The sequence below is a fragment of the Pituophis catenifer genome, unplaced genomic scaffold (genome assembly GCF_029215685.1).
Source record: "Pituophis catenifer annectens isolate HBS135680 unplaced genomic scaffold, rPitCat1.0.hap2 SCAF_2, whole genome shotgun sequence".
Classification (NCBI taxonomy): domain Eukaryota; kingdom Metazoa; phylum Chordata; class Lepidosauria; order Squamata; family Colubridae; genus Pituophis; species Pituophis catenifer.
In genome coordinates, this window is record NW_027256882.1 from 81,860,492 (window position 1) to 81,885,347 (window position 24,856).

General features: G+C 34.9%; 1 protein-coding gene across 2 annotated transcripts in view; it reads left to right on the plus strand.

The window, feature by feature from the left end:
- PBRM1 (polybromo 1) overlaps positions 1 to 24,856 on the plus strand; it is a 57,873-nt gene that overhangs the window by 23,919 nt on the left and 9,098 nt on the right. For both annotated transcript variants that reach the window (XM_070937040.1, XM_070937039.1), the window contains 16 exons: positions 202 to 418; positions 1,021 to 1,162; positions 1,624 to 1,721; positions 2,875 to 3,151; positions 4,336 to 4,441; positions 6,094 to 6,736; positions 7,180 to 7,391; positions 9,709 to 9,894; positions 10,676 to 10,833; positions 11,514 to 11,780; positions 12,094 to 12,239; positions 12,655 to 12,812; positions 13,296 to 13,479; positions 14,842 to 15,052; positions 16,677 to 16,878; positions 22,811 to 22,975. In XM_070937040.1, coding sequence (XP_070793141.1) covers positions 202 to 418; positions 1,021 to 1,162; positions 1,624 to 1,721; positions 2,875 to 3,151; positions 4,336 to 4,441; positions 6,094 to 6,736; positions 7,180 to 7,391; positions 9,709 to 9,894; positions 10,676 to 10,833; positions 11,514 to 11,780; positions 12,094 to 12,239; positions 12,655 to 12,812; positions 13,296 to 13,479; positions 14,842 to 15,052; positions 16,677 to 16,878; positions 22,811 to 22,975 — 3,372 coding nt within the window. The remainder of the gene's footprint in view (positions 1 to 201; positions 419 to 1,020; positions 1,163 to 1,623; positions 1,722 to 2,874; positions 3,152 to 4,335; positions 4,442 to 6,093; positions 6,737 to 7,179; positions 7,392 to 9,708; positions 9,895 to 10,675; positions 10,834 to 11,513; positions 11,781 to 12,093; positions 12,240 to 12,654; positions 12,813 to 13,295; positions 13,480 to 14,841; positions 15,053 to 16,676; positions 16,879 to 22,810; positions 22,976 to 24,856) is intronic.

Below are 24,856 nucleotides of genomic sequence, written 5' to 3' on the forward strand. Positions count from 1 at the left end.
GAAATTTGTATTCCATTTGTTTTTCTTTGATATTAGAACTTTGTTTAAAAATATGAGATATACATTCAAACGTTGTCATTTTACGAATTGAAATTATTAAATCCAACTCACACTTTGGCTCTCTTTAGTCAATTTAGAACATATGAACAGGGAAAGGAGAAAAATACAGTAATGGCATATGTTTCTGTTCGTCATTTCTAGCTGCTGCCCGTTATGAAGAAGGAGAATCTGAAGCTGAAAGTATTGCTTCATTTATGGATACATCCAATCCTCTCTATCAACTTTATGATACAGTTAGAAACTGCCGAAACAATCAGGGTCAACTTATATCGGAACCCTTTTTTCATTTGCCCTCAAAGAAAAAATATCCTGATTATTATCAACAAATCAAAATGCCTATTTCATTGCAGCAGATCAGGTAAAATGGTATTCTGCATTTTTACATATTTTAAATTTGTTGTTTTAAAAACAGAAAGGAAAAAATATTCTAAGATACTATGCCATTACTATAAATACCAAAATAATTCTATTTATTTATATTTTTGTTTATTTGATTTTTAAACCATCCAACAATGAAGACCCTAGGTCCATGATGGCGAACCTAAGGCCTGTGTGCCAGAGGTGGCACGCAGCGCCCTCTCTGTGGGCACATGAGCCGTCGCCCCAGCTCAGTTCCGCTGTGCATGTGCACGCGCCTCCCGCCAGCCAGCTGGTCTTCGGGTCTCTGCCGTGGATGCGCGGGGGGCGGGGTGCATATGCATAGGGGTGGGGCGCATGCGCAGGGGGCATGTGGGGGTGGAAATGCATGCACAGGGGCGCACATGCATTGCATTTTGGGGGTTTAGGCGTGTGCATGCACATTCGTGCACGCATGCTTTGGGCACTCGGTCCGGAAAAGGTTAGCCATCACTGTCTTAAACCCTCAAGTAGAAATTAAATGTGAGATTGGGTGAAAAAATATTTTGTACTATACAAAAAAGAATTTTTTGCAGCAGAGATAAAAGATTGTCTTTTCTACAGAACAAAACTGAAGAATCACGAATACGAAACCCTTGACCATTTGGAATGCGATTTAAACTTGATGTTTGAAAATGCAAAGCGTTATAATGTTCCAAACTCAGCCATTTATAAGAGAGTTTTGAAAATGCAACAGGTTATGCAGGTAAAATTCGCACTCTGTCTCTGGGGCTTATATTCAAAGGAGTTAGTATTTGGTTCATTCATTATCTAAACTGGCAGAAACTATTGTCTTTAAAAATCTTTTTTTCTCTACTTAGTAATGAAAATGGTTCCCAATGTTTAATTGAGCATCATCTTACACACTTTCTCAAGGATCACTTTTAGTGGTCCTATGCTGGTTAATGTTAATAAATCATTATGTGATGGTATTTTTAAGCATAATAATTTTACTAAATTAATTGTTGTAGAATGGTTTATTTAGGTAAAGGTCCAATTTAATGTTTTCCCATGATACAAATGAACTAGACATGCTTTATTTGAAACTTTTCCTCAACGCATGAAACTGATATTTTTATCCTTGCAGAATAAATGTAGCTGTTTAATATTCATGCATTTTAAAATATTCAATCATGTGAATTGGATCTATGATTGGTTACATTTCAGACAAAGAAGAAAGAGCTAGCTAGAAGAGATGAAATTGAGGATGGAGATAGTATGATATCTTCTGCCACATCAGATGCTGGGAGTTCAAAAAGAAAAAGGTATTTGCTACTAGTATATATATCTGTGTTTGGGACAACAGTAATTTGCTTTAACTCTCAATTATTCTCACCAAGTATCTCATCAGTAATGTCTTTAACACAAAAAAATGCATAGCTTAATTATCTGCTATATTCTGTTGAAATTGTGTACAATCTTTCCTTTTAAACACAATACATAATTCTGAGAAGCATAATTTATAGAACTATGCAAAGTATTAGAAAGAGCTCCTCAGTTTAAAAAAAATGACACAAATCACTTTTCATAGAAACACTAAAATAATTGTGTCTTGAAAATCTGCTACAATCGCTTCAGAAGCTAAACCTGCATAATTGTATGGGCACATCTTTGCTACATAAGTATTGTCTGTGCAAAAAGACACACACAGAGACATAAACAAAAACAGCTTTCAAAGCAGCCATGAAAGTCTTACAAAGAATTGTACTTACTTATCTTTAAATTGATGTATGTGGCTGCTAATCTCACAAATGTGACTGTGGGTGGCTAACAACACATTAAAACAGTTTTAAAAAATTGTCAGGAATGAAGAAAAACCAGTAAATGGTCACTGAGGGCAAACTTAAAACAAAATAATTAACATAGAGCTTTCAGCTGGCCATCTCACCATGTACGTTGCACATCCAGGCCCTCAATGCTTTACAAAAGGCCAGAAGGGTCAGAACAATCTGATTTTAGGGAGTTTGGCAAGTGATGCAACTGGTTCCATAAGAGGGAGTGGTTTTGCATGTCCCATGCAATGGTGGTGTTAGCCCTGGAGCCCATCTGACAGGTGAGACTTTTAGGGAACGACTAGTACCTTGAATGCTACTGGAAAGTACATGAGTCCATTGTGGCTTTTGGAGCAGAAGTGTAAAATGGAAGTATCGAGGTGTTCCTATAATTGCCCGTGCTGTTGCAGTTTCCAGATGGCCTTCATGGGCAACTCCATCTAGAATGCATTACAATGAATCCGCTTAGGAGATAATTATGGCATGAGTCACTCCTTTTTACTTTATTTATTCATTTATTCATGCATACATACTCTAGATAATATATAATCTAATAAATAGATTTTCATTGAAGAAAACAACAAATGATTCTGGTTGCATAGACCAAGATTAAAGTAGTCTTTTTCTCTCTCTTTAAACTGAATAGTAAGAAGAATATAAAGAAACAGCGAATGAAAATCTTATACAATGTTGTTCTTGAAGCACGAGAACCTGGAACAGGCCGAAGGCTGTGTGAGCTGTTTATGGTGAAACCTTCCAAAAAAGACTATCCAGATTATTACAAAATTATTTTGGAACCAATGGATTTAAAAATAATAGAACATAATATCCGTAGTGACAAATATGCTGGAGAGGAAGCTATGATAGAAGATATGAGGTTAATGTTTCGAAATGCGAGGCATTATAATGAAGAAGGCTCACAGGTATACCTGAAGGAAAGATATTTAAAAAGTTATCCCTATTTCCCTTAGCTTACTCTGTAAATTACCATAAATAAAACCTATTTTGGAGTTTTAGTATATGAATTTCACAATATTTTTTATACTTGTGTAGGTCTCCTTGTGTAGGTTTTGTTCGAAGCTGCCTATACATTTTTAAAGATCTTAACCATGAGGATTTTTTTTTTTTTTTTTGGCAAAGGATAGGATACAAATGGTTGCAGTTACTAGGATTGTTTAGTCCTTTAGAAATAATTCTCAGTGTATTGCATCAGATTATTGTTTGCAATCAAATTATTGCTTGATAGTAATCTGCAAATCAGTTTATCATGTTGATTCTGAAATAATAGATTACAGTGGTACTTCGGTACTCTAATTGGTTCCAGGAGGTGCAATGAGTACCAGACAGATTTTTCCCATAAGGAATACTGTAATAAGTCACAAGGCAGCCAACGCAAACAAGTTCTAGCTTGTGTGGTGAGAACCAAACCAACGGTGAGTGCCGCGTCAAAATACAGTTTCAAAGCAGTTGAGTACCATGATACCACTGTACCAACCAGGCTACTTGCTACTAGCAATTTTACCTGCATGAACTTTTAAATGCTATCCTTCTTTAATAGCAAAGATTAATAGCAGATTTGATGGATTATTTAGCTTCTCATTGGTCCTGAATCATTCAGCTTTACAGTACTGGTTTTGGGTATTTTAACAAAAAGGATTAAAAACAAGTTCCTATCTACTTTTTTTACATTATATGTAACTTTGTAATACTTTCTTTAGGATATGAAATAACCAGTATTGTGAACATGGAACATAAGAATCTAATGAATAAGATTTTGGAATGAGCCTCTAAATCTCACTTAAGAAAAGGCCTTTCACATTATACATACTTATTCTAGAAAGATGCTCTTAGATTTACATTTAGAGGGCTAGAGTAGGCCTACCTGCTGCCAATTTCTTAGTACAATTGAAGGAATAATACTTTAACCCTTAAATATATTATAAATATTTATTAATCAGCCTCCTGGCCATTACCATTCATGCCATTAATGAATATGTACACCAGTGCTAGCTAAAACACCAAGTTTACATGGTTAAAAAGCATATTTACATATAAATTTGTTGCTTTATACATTTTGATTATGAATTAATTTTTTTATGATTAATAGGTTTACAATGATGCTCATATTTTGGAGAAAATTCTTAAAGAAAAAAGAAAAGAATTGGGACCTCTGCTTGAAGATGATGAGATTGCTTCCCCTAAATTAAAGTTAAGTAAGTAATGCTGGTGAATTTTTATTTGAATAGGTAATGTTTATACTGTGGATAGAAAGCTTGTTGCGTAATTGAAATAGGTTATTTGAAATACAAACTGAATATATTTGTAAGCTTTTGTTTACTTTTTAAATATAATCGAGAAAGATGCATAAACAAAAATCAATGAGTTAATAACATCTGTTAGCAACAGCAATAGCTCTTAGACTTATATACCACTTCATAGTGCTTTATAGCCCTCTCTAAATGGTTTACAGAGTCAGCATATTGTCTGCAACAATCTGGGTCCTCATTTTACTGACCTTGGAAGAATGGAAGGCTGAGGCAATCATGAGCCAGTCAGAATTGAACTCCTGGCAGTGAGCAGTAAGTCAGCCTGCAATACTGCATCCTAACCATTGCGCTACCGTGGCTCTTGAGAATTACTGTTATTACTCATTTATTTTTGTTGTTTATGAATCTTTCTCAATTATATTGAATTTTTGCTTGCTAATCTTTTGCTTGTTTATAAATCTTTCTCAATTATAGTGAATCTTTTGCTTGCTAAGAGAGATAACTCACAGTATTAGGATCCTAATAATTTGATCCAAATAAACTACATGTATTAAATTCATATGCTAGATTTCTGGACATAGGACATTCTAACAACTAATGTTAGATTAAGGCAATGGTGGACAATAATCCAGCCTTCTAAGATTTCAGATAAATGATGTCTTCCAGAGACCCAGCTGCTCCCATTCTCATCCTTGAAAACTTGGAAAATACCCTAAAATGAGGCAAGACTCTAAGGCACTTTTGAGATTTTAGGGAAGTACATTATAAGCAGTGGTGGAATGCTGCCAGTTTAATAACCGGTTCGCTGAGCATGCACTTTGTGCTGAAAATGGAGCATTTAGAAGCTCAGCTGCTTACCTTCCAAGTCAGCAACGGTAAATAGAACAGCGAGGGGAGGGGAATCAGCTGTGCTGCATGATTGAGATGAACTAGAAAGCAGGAAATAAGGATAGGATAGGGTGGGGCCGGGTGGGCGGGGCCAGCTGATTGTTGGAGCTACCGGTTCGCCGGAACTGGTTTGAACCAGCTGAATTCTACCTCTGATTATAAGTGATATTAATAAAGAAGTAATTATTATTAAAACTGTGTTTTGTTTTAACTTTGTAGAATCATACTTGGCTTTAATAGCATTTACTGTAAATCTTTAATACTGAACATGGCTTTAGTTAGTAATGTAAATTGTTAATGACTGAGAGATAAATATTAGTTTTATAGTTAGTGGTTAGTGCCATGACCCAGAAGTTCCTAATGTTTATGAAACAGGACTCATACATAGGTTTTAGCCTTATTTTTTTGTGCAGTCAAAATTATATGTAATGAAGAATCTCTAGCTGTGGATATAATTATCTGTTAAATTCCTGTGATCATAGTGTCTAACAAGTATGCCTTTTACTTTTGACAAAAATAATGTGACCCTTGTAGTAGTTTTTCTCTCACTACTTTAAATATACCATGTCATGTGTTCCATTCTTAGCGAACATTTAGAGTATGTTATAAAGTATGAAAAGTCTTATCAATTAGATCTGTCTGATCAGAAATCCTATTAATATTTGAGCAACCAAAGTTGCAAATGGCAAAATTTAGCTTTATCTCCCTAGGTAGAAAAACTGGTATCTCTCCTAAAAAATCAAAATATATGACTCCAATGCAACAGAAGCTTAATGAAGTATATGAAGCTGTGAAGAACTATACAGATAAACGAGGTAGAAGACTCAGTGCTATTTTTCTACGACTTCCATCACGGTCAGAGCTTCCTGATTATTATCTGACAATAAAAAAGCCAGTTGATATGGAGAAAATCCGAAGTCACATGATGGCCAACAAATATCAGGATATTGATTCTATGGTTGAAGATTTTGTAATGATGTTTAATAATGCCTGCACTTACAATGAACCAGAATCCTTGATTTACAAAGATGCACTTGTGCTACATAAAGTTTTGCTTGAGACTAGAAGAGATATAGAAGGGGATGAAGATTCTCATGTCCCAAATGTAACTCTGCTGATTCAAGAACTTATACATAACCTTTTTGTCTCTGTAATGAGTCACCAGGATGATGAGGGGAGATGCTATAGTGACTCTTTAGCTGAAATTCCTGCTGTTGACCCTAGTTTCCCAAACAAGCCTCCTTTGACTTTTGATATCATACGAAGGAATGTAGAGAATAATCGCTATAGAAGATTGGATTTGTTCCAAGAACATATGTTTGAAGTACTGGAACGTGCAAGGAGAATGAACCGGTTAGTAGTATTTACTTTTGCTGTGACTATGCCTAAAATAAAAAAAAGCCCTTTTTATAATAAAGCATTTATAAGATGTGGGAAATGATTGATTTATAAATGTTGTGAAGAAAATTCTTAATTTTTAAAAGCCTTCGAAGGTTTTTCATGTCTATTTTGTGTGCAAGCTTTGATTAAAAAATAGACTTTGTCATTCTGATTGGAATTTTCTTGTGACATTTAGATTACTGCATTATCACTTAAAATAATACTGATATTTAGTTTTAGATGTTCCTCAGTAATTTAAATATTTTTTAAAAACTATTTAGATTGCAGTTTTTTTATTTCATTTCATTTTGACATTTCTCATTACATCCAAAGCAGGACCCGAAAAACAGCAGATGCAAATTCAAGTTATTACATTTTATATGTTAGCATTTTGCATATTATTCTTTTCCTTAAAGGACGGATTCAGAGATTTATGAGGATGCTGTAGAACTTCAGCAGTTCTTTATTAAAATCCGTGATGAACTCTGCAAAAATGGCGAGATCTTGTTATCACCAGCTCTTAGCTACACTACTAAACATCTACATAATGATGTAGAAAAAGAGAAGAAGGAAAAACTTCCCAAAGAAATGGAAGAGGACAAACTTAAAAGAGAAGAGGAGAAGAGAGGTAATTGTATGGTGTATATTGTGACACTTCTACTGATATATAATCATTTATAAGAGGAGATTGGATGAAGATTGATTTCTATTATCAATATAGTTTACAAAATGGTCACTGTAGAATAAAGAATAATTAATTATATAACTTTAAATATAGGGGAGTCTCTTTTAAAAAATCCTATCTTTATAATTCAGCTCTCATTTACCTTCAGGTTTTGATACTTTCAATGAAAATAATTTTTAGTGGTATTTCACAGTAATATATTTAAGATTAGTTGTTTGACAGCCACTTTTTTGCAGCATCAGTAACTCAGCTTCTTCAAACTAGCTGTACAGAAGATAAGAATAGTTTTGTGTCAAATTGTTTGTATAACCTCATATAGCTTCTCTATATTATCGATTCAGAGAGTATATCAGTAAGACCACAGCCTGACTTCAGGCTAGATTTGGAATTCAAGTTTTCTTACTGTGTTGGATTTATGTAAGATTAGATATGCAAAGACAGTGAGTAGCCTACAACGGGAAAATAATTAAGCTAAATTTATTCTGGTAAATATACAAGCTAAGATATCAGGCTAGAAACCAGGTGACTCTGAGTTCTAAATCCCTCACAAAGCCAGCAGGGTCAGTCAGTCCTGTCATTTTCTCTCAGTCCTAGGAAGGAGGCAGTGGCAAAACCACTTCTGAAAAACTGCCAAGAAAACTGCCGGGACTTTGCCTAGACATTCAAGAATCGGACATAATTGAACAGAAGGAAAATAAATAGAATACGTTTAGCAGTCCATTAATATTTATGACTGTAGTAAGCTGGCATTTTGCTAATGCTATTTAGAAGACCAAAGAATATATTGTGATATAAGTGTTTGCAAATGCATGCAACTTCCCCTGTTCGCATTGCCAGTACAGCAACACTGTAAATAAAAACTCCATATTTATATTCTGAGCTAATTTACTGTATTTTCATTAGAGGAACAGACAGGTTTAACATGAAAATAATACGTTTGGGTTGATATTTTAATAGTAATATAAGCTATAATTAATAGCTATATAGCTTCTATATAGCTATAACAGATAGCTTCTATAATAAACTTATATCTTATAACCAATATTACTGTTACATCTCTAATTTCCAAATATTTGGTTTCACCACAGGAGCCTTCATATTGTTCTCTGAATCACTTATCTGAGTGATCTTTGTCATTCATTTGTGAAGAAATGGTTTATTAAAACTAAAATTTGCAAATCAACATGCTAAAAACTTGCAGTTCAATCATAGGAAGAGAAGTCTATCAGAATTATTTATACTGCCAGGTGGAAAGTGCCTTTACAGTGCATTTTTACCTCCACAGCCCCCTGCCCTCAAAATACAAAACTTTGGAAACTTCATCCATTATCATTCAGTGTATACTTTATTCTATTTGGGGGGAAATTGCTCTGTCCTGCTTTCTGGAAGGGCAAGAGTTGATTCATGCATCACATTAGTGAATAAACTAATTGCTTGAATTTACTCAACATCAAAACCAAATAACCATGCTATGGTTAAATGTGATGTATAATGTCCCTTTCGCCTTACAGAAATTTGAATACAGGTAGTCCTCAACTTACGAACACAATTGAGCCCAAAATTTATGTTGCTTAGTGAGAAATTTGTTAAGTGAGTTTTGCCTCATTTACGACTTTTCTCGCCACATTTGCTAAGTGAATTACGGCAGTTCTTAAATTAATAACATGGTTGTTAAGTGAATCTGGTTTCCCCACTTGTCAGAAGATTGCAAAAGGGGATCACATGACTCCAGGACACTACAACCGTCATATATGTGAGTCAGGCATCCGAATGTAAACCACATGACCATGGGGATGTTGTAACGGTCATAAATGTGAAAAATGGTCATAAGTCATTTTTTTCAGTCCCGTTTTAACTTCGAACGGTCACTAAGTGAACTGTTGTAAGTTGAAGACTACCTGTATTGCTTGAGATGGCTAGCGTAAGTGGTAAATGTTGGATATGGATCCAGCACTTAAATCCCACTTAAACATAAATTGATTTTGAAACAGTTATTAACCTTTGGTCCAATCTACTTCAAAAAGCTCTTTGGATAAAATGAGAAGAGACCTCCCATGTATATTGCCTTGAGTTTGTGGCGATAAAGTAGGATATAAATATACTAAACAAATAAAAATAAATTCGTTGAATAAAACTTTTCAAGAAAAAGACCATCCAGCATCCCCAAAGGCAGCACGCAAAATATTACAAAGTAAAGAGTCCTGTAAGCCCTTAAACTGAGTAGAAATAATTTCCCGTGCTTTCTTGTATGTTGAATAAGAAGCTGAAAAGAGTGAAGATACTTCTGGAGGATCAGGACTATCTAATTTACACAGAACATACAGCCAAGATTGCAGCTTTAAGAACAGTATGTACCATGTTGGAGACTATGTATATGTTGAACCTGCAGAAGCTAATTTACAACCTCATATAGTCTGCATAGAACGATTGTGGGAAGATTCAAATGGTAAGGAGTATTAGTTTTTGTAAAAATGTTTTTAAGATTAAAAAACAACAACAACGAAGTACTGTATATATACCTTGATTTCAGAAAGATAACTAAAGTTTAATCATACAGAACCAAGGACAGCAGCTCTCATCAGTAATTTTATAATTTGAATATCTGGCACTATTCAAATAATAAAGTTCCTTGTATGATTGTTAAGACACCGTCATGAAGTTAAAATAGTAAGTTGATGGATTTTGAAATAATTCAGAACAAGAAACCATTGTCTGGGAATCAGTTGGTCCTTCATTTTTTATTCCTTTGGAGTGGTTCAGAGAAACAACTCCACCTGATTTCATTTCATATTCCCCTTTTGGCATGAAGAGGAGGTGGTGGTTGTTAAATTGTGTATGATTGGTATAGGTTCCTGTTGCCATTCTCTTTAGGATCACCGGTAAACAATAACCTCCTTTTTTAACTTGAGTTCCTTCACAGGGAACTTATCATTGATTCATTCATAAAATTAAATGTAGTTAAGTGTTACTTCTTTTAAGGTGGGTGCAGGTCTCAAAAGTTGTCTACTTTTTTTTCAAATTCATCCAAATACTTTGAGTGTACTAATTCTGAAGATAACAGACATAAAATAATATATTTCATTGGCTAGATATATTCTGTGCAAAGCTTCAGACAGCTACCAGAAGAACACTATAATTGTCTAATATAAAGTGACCTTAAAATTATTATGATAGTTTTCTACTATAACTTTATTTTCTGTGGGTGCTAAACTTTATCTTGTTTTTAGGGGAAAAATGGTTATATGGCTGCTGGTTTTATCGACCAAATGAAACATTCCATCTTGCCACCAGAAAATTTTTGGAGAAGGAGGTGTTTAAAAGTGATTATTACAACAAAGTTACAGTGAGCAAAATTCTAGGCAAATGTGTGGTTATGTTTGTTAAGGTGAGAAGAATCTAATTTAACTGATTTTCTGTTTGCCTCTTACATTTGGGAATGGAACAAATGGGGAAACTGGCCCTGTCATTGTTGCCTACAATTCCTTCTAGCATGACAGTGCTGGGGTTATTTAGCAATATCTGGAGAGTCATAGTGTCTCTCTATAGAAAGTAAATTGTAAATAGTATCTAATTTATAGAAGTTAAGACACAAGTGATTAGGGGAAAAATAGTTTATTTGAAGGAAGAGAGAGAGGATAATGGGCACTAGTTCAAGTTGGGATTTTTGACAAAGAGGTTCAAAAATTCCCCTTGTATTGTAATGGATGTTTTGTAAGAGAAAAAAGAGAAAAAGCCATGTTTGTTTTGAGTTTCCTGAACGTAGCCTTATCCCTCTATATAACTAAAACATTTAGGTTTGGAGTGGCTTCTAATACTGTGGTACTAGATTAAACATACTTCACAGGAAGACAAAGGCTCAGGAATAGGACAGGATAGAATCGGTGGGCGGGGGGAATCCTTTCTCATTTGTTAGAACTCAACACTGCTGTCCCCTTGAGTGACCCGAATTGCAAAAAGCATCTGTTTAATTACTCTATTCGATAGCATTTTAATAAAATGCTGGTCGTTTTCTGCTCTGTATGTTTGTGTGTATTGCCCTAATTTTCATTTCTTTCTATCTTGCAGGAATATTTTAAGCTATGTCCAGAAAACTTCAGAGATGAAGATGTCTATGTTTGTGAATCACGTTATTCTGCAAAGACAAAGTCTTTTAAGAAAATTAAATTGTGGACTATGCCAATTAGTTCTGTACGATTTGTCCCTCGAGAAGTGCCCTTACCTGTAGTTCGTGTTGCATCAGTGTTTGCTAATACAGACAAAATTGACGAAGAAAAACATACTGAAACATCGGAGGATACCAAAATTGGAGATAGCATTCTTAGTCTTGAAAAGGTATTTATTTAACGGGAAAGAGTTATTAAAATGGGAATGTGAGTACCTTAAATTTATTTGGAGACGGACAATTCTGACTTTTTGATAGACTTCCCATACATTTTGATATTTTCATTATTTTTAGAGGCAAAAGGAACTGTATGTGTAGAGATAAATGAAAGTAATTTATACAGCATATATTGGACATCTATATGGACATTGGTGACCCTGCATAAACATTGCCTCTGGGTGTTGCAGAAGATTCCCAATAAATATTATTCTTTAATATCAATTGCATTACATTTCCTAGTTCATAAATATTTCTGTATTTCAGGATAAGGAAGATGTTCCAGTAGACATGTCAAATGGAGAACCTGCCTGTCACTACTATGAACAGCTTTGTTACAATGACATGTGGTTAAAAGTTGGAGATTGTGTCTTCATAAAATCACATGGTTTAGTCCGACCAAGGGTTGGCAGGTACAACTTTTTTTAAAAAGTGGTATAAATGTATAATAGTGGCTTGTATTGGGGTTGGTCTTCACCTAACAACCAGTGAGATTTGCTTAACAACTGCAGTGGAGAGAGCAGGGATTGCCATTGCTAAGTGATGCAGTCACATGATGGCCCGCTTTACAACTGCATTGCTTAGCAACAAAGGTTCTGGTCCCAATTGTGGACATAAGTTGAGGAATACCTGGAGTTGCAGAATGTACGACAGCAAAAAGGAATAAAACTGTCATATAATGCATTAATATCCTGAAGAAGATCTGTCTGTATGGTTGATAAGAGTCAACAATGTTTTAAGTGCATAGTCAATCAATACAATAAGTGAAAGTAAATGTTAAAATTGAATTTGAAATACTTTGAAGCAGTGTTTTTTCTGTCTTTTCAGAATAGAAAAAATGTGGGTTAGAGATGGAGCTGCCTATTTCTTTGGTCCAATTTTTATTCATCCAGAAGAAACAGAACATGAGCCAACTAAAATGTTTTATAAGAAGGAAGTATTTTTGAGTAACTTGGAAGAGACTTGCCCAATGACATGCATTCTGGGTAATTAAACAATAAAATAAATTTTATTACTTTGTTTCAAATTGTACAGCTAAAAAAATGGTCACTTCTTTATATTAATAAAATTGCTGCAAAATAAAGTTATATAACAATGACATTTCTTTAAAAACTAAGTTTTAGTTTATTAACAAGAAAGAAGAAATGGACTCTGTAATTCATCTAGCTCTTTTCTAGAGAAGCAACTTTTTGGAATATTGGACAGCAGATACAGTTTTGTGTCTGCATTAAGGATACTCATTTGGTATCTGTTGAATCAATGACAGCATCAAGAGCTACATGTCATATTAGGAACCAATAGTTGTTTGCAGCACATGTGACATTAGTTGCTGTATTGGCTTATGAGTTCAACTAATCACCATGATTGCTCCACACATTTTGACATTTCAAAATTTTCAGACACATTACAAATGCTATGCTATACATATTAATGAATAAAATACAGCTATTTATTATCCTCTCTTTCAGGAAAGTGTGCTGTGCTGTCTTTCAAAGACTTTCTTTCCTGTAGACCAACTGAAATCCATGAAAATGATGTTCTTCTCTGTGAAAGTCGCTATAATGAAAGTGACAAACAGATGAAAAAATTCAAGGGACTAAAAAGATTTTCTTTGTCTGCTAAGGTAGTAGATGATGAAATTTATTATTTCAGGTAAAATGTATTTTAATTTTTTTAAAAAATAATCTAATTTAGTTGATTTTACAACAGAGAAGAATACCTCTTCCCAGCACTGCAGAGATTGTAGAAATACTGTAGCTAACAATATTCAAGGTGATTTAGAGGTCCAGCAGATCAATAAGGTTTTCTTTCCTTCCCATCAATTCCCACCATAAGGCATTGATGAGAGCAATCAGTGCAGTATCGGTTCCATACCTAGGACTGAATTCTGATTGGTATATACCATAAGGGGAAGTTGGACATAGGAGAATAGGTCTCCATTTGTCTTGGATCCAAGTCAGGCCCCTTAAAACGGAATAGACATTATCACTTTCAAAACTTTGAACTTTTCCTTTCCTCAAGTGAATGGACTGTTGCCTCCTCTCTGGTCCCATATGCAACTAAGAATTACAGAAGTCTAGCAATAGCACTAGCAGTAGCACTTAGACTTATATACCGCTTCACTGTGCTTTACAGCCCTCTCTAAATGGTTTACAGAGTCAGCATATTGCCCCCAACAATCTTGAGTCCTCATTTTACCAATCTCAGAAGGATGGAAGGCTGAGTCAACCTTGACATACACTGGTATATTGAGTGTGGGATCATGCGATTCTTCATCTGCTAACTCCTGTCAGTTCGACCTGCTAAATATGGACCATTAAAAATAACTTACCCTATTGTAAAATGCCCAAAATAAAATTTGAATTCTCTTTAAAATACAAAGTTACACTAACTTCAATCTGAGTGTTTTACTGGAGCTGTTTGAGCAAAGATTGAAGCTGCATCAATAATACATTTTTACATTTGCATTCCTCGCTTAGTGTTTTCTTAAAGATGTGGAAATGGATGGATACATTTTAATATAGGCAATTAACAGTGGAAAAATAGAAATAGTATGTAACCTAATGCAAGGAATTAATGGTTGTTGGAAAAAAGCACATTAAACTGGTTGTGTGAAACAGCATGCTTCTGCCCACTGGTTTATTTGGAAATTGGGTATGTCAGGAGAAATGTAAAAGTAGGTCGAATGCAGAATGGTGTACTTTAGAAGTTTGGATATTAAACAAGAAGAGATGGGGTTAAAAATGACTATGAGTGAATTAAAAAATGAGCGATCTCAAAGAGCAAAGGCAGTGTGTGAATTAGCATATGGATGCAGTTGAAGCAAGGATGGTCTTCAAGGACAGAAAGATGTGGAGGGGTTAGTGGAAAATACTGAGATAAACTGGACTTAGCTATGTTTCCCTGACTTGGCACTTAGCATTTGTTTAGTTTACTCTTTATTGCCTCTTTCTGTGTTCTAATGAAGAGAAAGACTGTATTCAGTAAATATACACTTTTTCTTTTCTTTTCTAGGAAACCCATTATTCCACAAAAGGAGCCATCTCCACTTTTAGAGAAAAAAATTCAGCAGCTAGAAGCAAAGTTTGCTGAGTTAGAAGGTGGAGAAGAGGATATTGAAGAGATTGGGGAAGAGGAAGGTGAAGTCGCAGAAGCACCAACAATATCTCAACTGCAGACTCCACACTCCAATGAATTGGATATAATGCCATATACTCCACCACAGGTAATATGACTCACTAAATCATATTGGCGAAAGGAAGATATATTTATGAACTGTGTAACAATGTAAGTATGTGAGTGATGTAATGTGCTCATGTAATAAATGTATATGGCTACCCACGTCAGATGCATGACTGGATGGCTAACAGTTAAAAAGAATAAAAACATAATAAAAATAAATTTAAAACAACAGCAGAGAACACAATAAACTTAGCACCTGAGAATGCTCAGTTAACACAACCAAGACCAAGAAATAGGCTCACCCATACTATCAGGGTTTCAGGTTTGATGGCAAAGCTAGGTTTTCAGTGCATTGTGAAAAGCCAGCATGGTTGGGACAAATCTAATTTCTAGGAGAATGATGTTCCAGAAGATAAGTACCACAGCAGAAAAGCTTCTCTTCCTGAGCCCTGTCAGATAGCACTTATGGATGGGCCCTGAAAACAACCTCTCCTGCCAGATCTCATAGGACAGGTAGACACCATTGGGGAGAAGCCTTGGAATCAGTCATTATTTAATCCATACAGTTGTATAGACTTGCACCAAATGTAACATTGTGTACTGTGAAACATGGCAAATGAATATTCTTGATTGCTTGTAAGCTATTTGAAAGGATAATTCATTTTTTTATTTTTATCCTGCCTTTATTATTTTTTTTATAAATAACTCAAGGCAGCAAACATATCTAATACTCCTTCTTCCTCCTGTTTTCCTCAAAACAACCCTGTGAGATGGTTTGGGCTGAAAGAGAGAGACAGGCCCAAAGTCACCCAGCCAACTTTTATGCTTAAGGCGGTATTAGATCTTACTGTCTCCCAGTTTCTAGCTGGTGTCTTAAACATTTGTTAACTCTAAAAAGTGCTATATAACTCTTTTGAATAACAAGCAATACAGGTAATCTTGGACTTAAAACCATTTAGTGACCGTTCAAAGTTATAATGGCACTGAAAAAAAGTGACTTATGATCATTTTTCACACTTAACTGTCGCAGCAATCCCGTGGTCACTTGATCAAAATACAGACGCTTAGCAACCGGCATGTATTTATGCGGCTGCAATGTCCTGGGGTCACATGATCACATTTTGCGACCTTCTGACAATCAAAAGTCAACAAGAAAGTCAGATTCACTTAACAACCATGTTAGCTAATTTAACAACTGCAGTGATTCACTTAACAACTGTGGCAAGAAAACTTGTAAAATGGGGCAAAATTCCCTGGAAATTTTGGACTCAATTGTGGTCATCCGTTGAGGACTATCTGTATCAGATACATTCCACCTTACGAAGATTCTGCTGATCTTAGGAGGTAGAGCCAATGATTTACCATAACATCCAGGTACTGTACATGGCCTTTGTATTTTTTCTCATTTCCTCATTTTAATTTTTTTCTGACTAAGAAAGTTTCAGGTTCATTATAAAGTGTGTGACATATCCTTATAACTATCCTACAGCTTATATAGCTCACATACAGTACAGTTGTGATGGAGGTCAAGTGATCTACACATAATAAACTTGAAGCACTTCCATAATGGTCAAAATAGCCAATCTGAGGCAGCGTACAAACCGATTAAATAAATACATCTGAATTTTTCTATACATTTGTGGTAATCTCTCTTTTTTTCTTTATAGTCCACTCCGAAGTCTGTCAAAGGTAGTGTAAAAAAAGAAGGCTCTAAAAGGAAGATCAATATGAGCGGATACATCTTGTTTAGCAGTGAGATGAGAGCTGTTATTAAAGCTCAGCATCCAGATTATTCCTTTGGAGAACTCAGCAGACTGGTTGGAACAGAGTGGAGAAATTTGGAAGCCTCCAAGAAAGCAGAGTATGAAGGTAAATCTAACTCAAAAAAAGATGCAATGTCTAAACAGGCAAGTCCAATTTCTGTCTTGAAAACTTTAAACAGGTAAATGATTCCATCCTGAGCTGCCTATAATAAATTAAATATTTTAGTGGTGGTGAAACTTACAGAGGGGTCTGGAAATTAGAAAAGCAGAAGTAATAGAATCAGAGACCTGAATCGGAGAATACCAAGTGAATTTTTAAAGCAAGATGTTTTGAAAAGAAATGAGATTGAAAACTGAAAAGGAGACCCAAGAAAAAATTACAGCAGACATAGGATAGAGAAAGAAATCTGAAATCTGTATACTAATTCAAAATAACTGGTCCAGGGATTCTGCTACAAGACTTAAACCACATAGAAATAAAGAGTTAGATAAGTATAATTAAATATTGTTACTGAATAAGACAACAAGAAAATAAGGCACCGGCATAGTATGAAAAATACATTTGTTCAAAACTAGAAGACAACATAGAACAGTAAAGGGCACATTTAGTCTCTTTCATGTGTTGTTTCTAAATTATCAACATTGCACATCCTATATGGATGAATGATGTAGTAAAACATACAATAAGATTATTTATCAATTAAAATTGGTCTCTGTAGAAAAGTAACACATCCTTTCATTAATTATATAAAACAAAGAACTGCAACTTAATAAAAGTTTGCATTTTACTTGAGTTACTGAATCCAAATGTGCTCTTAATCCTTTGTCATAGTGATTTAGTTGTTTAAATAACTTAATTTTTTTTAAATTTAACAATAAATCTCTATATGTTTAAAAATCATATTTTCCTAATTCTATAATATTTAAAGTTTTTTATTGTACTATTGGAAAATGAATTGTAAATGTTACAGAATGAAAAACTTAATTATTTCAGAACAAACTGAATTTTAGATTAAACTTTGTATTGGATCTTTAATTCTTCCATTTGGTTTTTCTATTGGTTAATTCTTCCATCTGTCTTTTGAAACATATATAGTCTGTGATTTGGGATCATTCTTTTCATAATGAGTTATTATATTGTTGTTGATATTGTTATTATATAAGACCCATGGGAGTTAACTATTTTTTTCCACTAATCCTTTTATTAGAATCCATGAGTTGGATTCTGGTTTAGTTTTAGTTAGAACGGACCTATTAAAATCAAGTAATAGTAAACTGATTTCAGTATGCTGGCTCTAAATGTGTAAAATTTGATCCTAAAACTTTGTTCTATGACTAAATTTTATTAGTCATTTTGGGTGTGGGTGGAGCAGATAATAGCTTAAACAAAGTCAAGCAATTTGTACTGTTTCTGCAAATGGACAAAGAAAATAATCCAGTCTGAAACTGCCATATTGTTCAGACTATAAGATGCACCGGAGTATAAGACGCAACAAGATTTCAAAGAGGAAAACAAGAAAAAAAATTGTTTTTGGCCTCCGCGCGTCCGTTTTTTGCCCTCCCCAGCCCCAAGGAGTACTTTGCAGGCCTCCCAAACCCTCTGCGAGTCCAATATTTGGGGCCAATGGGCCTGTTTTTGGCCTCCCGAATCCCCCATGTGTCCCATTTTTGCCCTCCCCAGCCCCCAGGAGCACTCTGCAGGTCTCCTGAACCCTCTGTGTGTCCTGTTTTTGCAAAAAATGGGCCTGTTTCAGGGGAAAATGGGTGGTGTTTTGGGAGGCCCAAAATGGCTGTATTCGGTCTATAAGACGCACCAACATTTCCACCCTCTTTTAGGGGGGAAAAAGTGTGTCCTATACTCCGAAAAGTATGGTACATTAAAAATGAGAAAGAAACATGATTACAATTTTCCTTCTTAAATGACTTTTATGGAAAATGAAATGCTACAAAATTTATATATCAATAAATACTTCTTAATAAATAATGGAAAATAGTTCTAATTGGATTTGTGTTTTGAGTAGAGAGTCATACACAGCAACAGTTGATCTGAATCTTAATTTTGAGGCTTTGAAAATGGGACACTTTGTTTTAGATTGATTTATAGACTCCCCACTTTGATTCAGAAGCTAGTTTTGACACAGAAAACTTAACGTCTACATTTAATTGTTAATAAACTATGGGTTTATTTTACAGGGATGAAAAGTACACTATTTTCACTTGGACAGAAATTGATGGGTTGTTTTTTTTTAAAAAAGTAATATATTATGTCAGGTGAAAAAGGCAGGATAGGGATTGTGTTAAACACTTTATTTAGTTACTGATACATTTTTTTTTTTTTTTTTTTTGCAGAATTACATTAAGTTTCCTTATACAGTTTGTTCTTTCAGACTTTTTTGTGCAAAATGGGGTCAGGATATATTACATACTGGATAGTATTGGTAAACCATTTATAATTAAATGTTAGTGCTATCAGTTGCAAGCTACTTATTTCCTTCCCCTGGCATTTTCCTTATGAGATTAATATTGGTTTTTACACAAGAGAGGTTCCTCTCTATTGGACTAAAGAGCTGATCTGCTTTAAAAGTTATTTATTTATTTGCAATGTTTATGAGATGCCTCAATGGACATGATTTGGGCAAACACGAGCAAACCAAATTAAAGTATATAATGAATATCTCTGTGCTTAAGAAGCAAACTGTTCAAAATTATAATAGCAAAGAAAAATATGCACTGAAACACTTGAATGTTTAAAAGTCTGCTGAAATAAAATTGCTTTAAAAAGTTTTCTGTATATAAGAAGGGTAGGAGCCATTTGTGTCTTCAGGGGAAGCATGTCTTGTTAAATGAAGCCTAGTATCAAGAAAGCCCATCTCTTGGTCTAAATCCCTCTAATCTCTGATGGAAGAGGCTACCTTTGAGCAAGCTCCCCCTTGATAGCAATAGCAATAGCTCTTAGCTTTACTGTACATACCACTCCATAGTGCTTTAGAGCACTCTGGGCAGTTTACAGTGTCAGCATATTGCCCCCAACAATCTGGGTCCTCATTTTATTGACCTCAAGATGGAAGGCTGAGTCAACCTTGAGCCAGTCAGGATCAAATTCCTGGCTGTGGAAAGAATTAGCCTGCAATACTGTATTCTAACCACTGCACCACCAGTGTTTGAATGATAGGCAGAACCATGTCTGGTAAGGTATTCCCTGATACATCCCAGTGTCATGCCATAAAGGCCTTTTTAGGCGACAGACAGCACCCTTAGTTGGGCCCAGAATCCTAATGGATCTCTCTGACTGCTAACCTGATCCTGGATTTTGTGTCAGCTGCAGCTTCCAAGTTATCTCCAAAGGCTTCGATTCCACAAATTCCAAATCCGTCCAATTCAGTTTGGAATTCAGCCAAATGCATACCCTTGCTTTAAGCTAAAATGTAACATCATGACATGCAATGTAAAAGCATCACACATCTAAAGATTGTTCCTGGCAAATTTTGTGTTGAGCCAAATAAGTAAATATAACTAGAGAAGAATAGAAAGAAAGAGTCCTATCATGCCTTTAACATTTCATTGCATCTCAGTCGTTGCAAGCCCTGATCTGAGCAAACTGGGTTTGAATGTGTTGAATTTGGCAGTGAAACTACAAGGTTTAACTCCTGCTTCTACTAATCATTTTTAATTGCTTTGTCATTACTATAATTTCCCTCTCTTTTCTGCTTATGTCTAGCACAAATATTTAAGTCAAAATCATTTATGAAATGATGTCTGCTATTTTTCTGGTCATAGTCCAAGTTCAGGCTAATAGAATTTGTATGAAAAAATTTAAACTCGTGAAAGTATCTTTAAGATTGTTTCAATGTGATGTTTTCTTTTAAACAATCATTTATAAAAAATAGTTAGATTCCTGTTTTTCTTAGTTAAATCAAAAGAGAACACATTACTTTTTTCCTGATTCACTAAAGAATGCTGCCCTTCGATATGAATTATACATTGTAGAAACTAAAGATAAGAAATTCTTATGTATCCTTATTGTTTATTCCTCTCACCCCCAATAGATGATACGTGTATAGGTTTCCTTGTGTTGTTTGGCTATGGTTATAATTTCATGTTCCCTAAATATATGTTTGAATGGATTATCACTGATATTCCTATCTTTTTTTTAATATAAAACCCACCCTTTTCTTATTTGACTAAAATACAGAAGTGTTTTGAAAACTGAAATGGTACAATAGGAAGTGAGTCTTCAATCAGATAATGTATTCATGCTTGTCCCATTCTTGATTTTCTAACAATATTTTCATCATTTATCTTGGAAATAAGAGAGAAACCCTTTGCTCATAGTTTTCCTCCAAAAGATTAGAGTGAGTAGTGGCAACATTAAACCCATATCTGTAATGTAGACATTTTGGAAGGGCATTAAGAAAGACTATAGAAGTAAAATTGCCACCTAAATAGATGTTATATTCTTGAGTAAAATTTACCCTACTTGTAAACAGCCAAAAGTTTGTTTAAATTGCCAAATGCATCCAATGCATTATAATAAAAACTTAAAACAACATTACTGAAAGATCACAATAAGAGGAAAACATTAAAAACTTTGTTAACATAGAGAAAATAGCAGAAATAGCTCACACTTGCTATTCCTTTGACAATATATATTAACAACTCAGCGAAATCTCATTTTAATGGATTAATTGGAAGAGGATGTCCACTATATATGAATATGCACTAAAAACTACATAATCGCATCAATTGATGTAATAATAGTTTATCAAGTGACACAGATTATATGTTTTGCATCAGTTGTCATTTGGGAGATGACATTAATTGCATACATTGCCTCATTTGCATCTGCATTTATTTGAGTCATCATGGTCTTTTGAATGCAACATCTGTTGTATCAGAGCCTGCTAAATTGAGATCCCATTGTATTATCAATTTGGTAAAGAGCAGATAAAGTGATTTAATAAATGAGTCTTCTTTATCAACTTCAGCCTCAGTAGTAGTAAAAACAGGCTAATTCTATGAAGATCAACGTGGATTTGTAGACAGTGGATAGCTCGCTTACAGGTAGTCCTTGAATTATGTCTGTAATGGAGTCTGCCCATCATGGTGGTAACTCATGACAGTCGTAATGTGGGCTGGTCATGTGACTTAAGCAAATCTACGGTCGTTAAGTGAATGCTGCAGTCAATAAGAGTAGTTCACCATGGATGCAGTTTTATTGAAAACTAGAAATAAATGCTGGTTTTCAGGAAATCCATTGTAAAACGTGGTCACATGACTGCAGGACTCATGTCCAGGTGCATATATTGTTTAGCATTAAACAGTTGCCGTTCCGTTCATAACACTTTTAGTGTGGCAGTTTTTAAAAAGGTGAGAAAGAATAAAGCCCATGGCTTAGATTATGAAACCAAAAATGAGTGAGCAAGCTTGCAAACAAATACTATTTTCCCTTCCTCTCTTCTATAGCATATCCTTATCCAGGCTATTGCACAATTCCACAATCAGGTAGGACTCGGCAACACTTCAGATTCAAAGGCAAAAAACTGCATAGGAACCTTAAACCAAATCTGTTTTTCCCCCCAGGAACATGCTGCAGCTGCAGAAGGCAGCCAAATGAGGCTGTGAAAACATACAGCTGCTTTAAGGAGTTACAGACAGATGCTATGTGAGTGAGAGCCCACGTGTTCCAGAGCACATTTTCCCCTTAGATTCTGTAGCTGTGCATAGTCAGTTGCTTCCAAATAGGAGAAGATTTTGGGAAGCATAGAAGGGAGGCAGGCACAGAAAATAGCCTCTGCATCTTTCTTTCTCTCCATGGTTGTCTTGATCTGAGCCCGTATTCCTTGAAATCTTTGTGAATTTTAAAAGAATTCTTTTTTTTTTTTTTTTGATGTTGGCATCTGAATAAGTTCAAAATTATATGCTGTATTACTAAAATTGTGTGGGCTTTTTTTCCTACATAAGGCTAAATGATCAGAGATTTTTTTTAAAAAAAATTCTGGGTCATAAAACAGAACTGAAAATCTAAAATACTTTTACAGAGCGGGCAGCTAAGGTTGCTGAGCAGCAGGAGAGAGAACGAGCAGCACAGCAACAGCAGCAGAATTCTTCTCCCCGGGCAGGCACTCCTGTCGGGGCTCTTATGGGGGTGGTGCCGCCACCAACACCAATGGGGATGCTCAATCCGCAGTTGACACCTGTTGCAGGTAAAAACAAACAGAGGGGCTCTGACCATTTTTCCTTCATCCACTTTACCAAACTCTTAACCAACCTAACAAAACTTTCTTCTTAAAATTTACCTTCAAAGCATCCTGATTTTGAGCACAAAAGTTGCTCCCACTGTTAGAAATATTAGCATATATTTAATCATAAGCATGCACTCTTATCCTGACTAGTCCTATAACAGCACTTTTCCTAATCGGCGATCATGCGCATAGTTTGAATTGTATTCTATCTATTAACTGTTGGCTTGTGTTTTGTTTTGTTTTTTGCTGTATCATCAGTATATCTTGGGCAAAGTGAATGATTGTACATCTGAAGTGGGCTTCAGTCTACAAAAGTTTGTTCAGTAATGAGAATTAGTCTGTAATGTGCCACAAGTCCTTGTTGATTTTGCTCACATAATATAATTGATTTTCAGGATCCCATAAGCATTTTATTTTGCTCTCATGATGGGTTAAGATTGTAACAAATGAGTATTTTACCTTCATTTGAGAATAAAACTAATGTTACCTTCCAGTTGAAATGATCATGATCATGCTTAGCGCATTGTAAGCCACCCTGAGTCTCCGGAGAAGGGCGGCATATAAATAAAAAAAAAATTAAAAAAAATGATCATATATGTTTGCATCAACACACAGGAAATGAAAAAAAGTTGCGATTATTTTTCCTAGACCAGGAGATCTTAGGCTTATGTTCACTGAACAGCAGCCTCTCTATATCACTGTACACACTGGTCACTTTGGATGGAACATTGAAATGTGGCTTAATATGGCATACATTTGGTCTTGGTGTCCCGCTCTATCTGTGGCGTGTCTATAAGGAGCAATTTGAAAGCTTCTACCAATACAACTGAACCCAGAAGTATAATGAACATTAGTTAAAATTTGGTGAAAGAAGCCAACTTTGAACCAAAGTTTATAATCCTTTTAAACAATGACTCATACTTAGAAATTTGACTTTTTGAGAAGAGAAGAGGATCATGAGTCACAGGCTCATTCTCACAATGCATATCTATCATTTAATCTTTCTTTTGAAATGGCCAATGTACAATATCTCAGGTCTTAGTTCAAAGTCTTATTTCGAAACCTTGGTGTTGAAGTCTTGCACCGTGCTTTAAGTTTGAAAGCAAGGCATTAATTAAACAATGGCTTTTGAAATTTATATAGACCCATTTTCAAACCAGTATAGTGTTCTGTGTGTTTTACAGCATTTCTTTGTTTGGGAAATGTAATGCATATAATTGATTTTGGAAGCATCAATTAATGTATAGGAAATAGAAGTCTCAAACTAATATGTTGGGGGTTTTTTTCCTCTTGTTTCTCCTGTTGTCTGTACTGTATATTCACTTGATATAAAATAAAAAATGCAGCTAATACAATTCTCACAAATGATCATAATATGCTTGCAACATCCAGCATATTAGACAACTATTTGTGCTGGATTCAGACTCTATAATTTGAATTCTGTTCCTAGAACAGGGATTACAACATTTTGATTCTACTTATACCTCCTGTGAATCCCTTCCTTAAATTTGTTCCAGAAGATGAAAGCTCTGAAATTGCATGAAAGGTGCACAGGGTAGCAGGCATAGACAAAATAAGAGAAAATATTTCTTCCTTTAACTTCTACTTACAGAATACTTTTCTGTCTCCGTGTTTATGCTCCTTCCATGAAACAATACGTTAGGTTCTACCTATTGTTTTTGTCTTTGTTCTTTTTCTTTAATGGAAGTGTCATCATGAGTGGCATGATATTGTAGGTCTTTACTCAAATTTTTACTCAATTCCTCAGCATGCTTAGCTGCGCATTGAATGCTTGTGCTGTGCTTTTGGCTAAGAATGTGGCATTTGAGCTATGGAATCCTA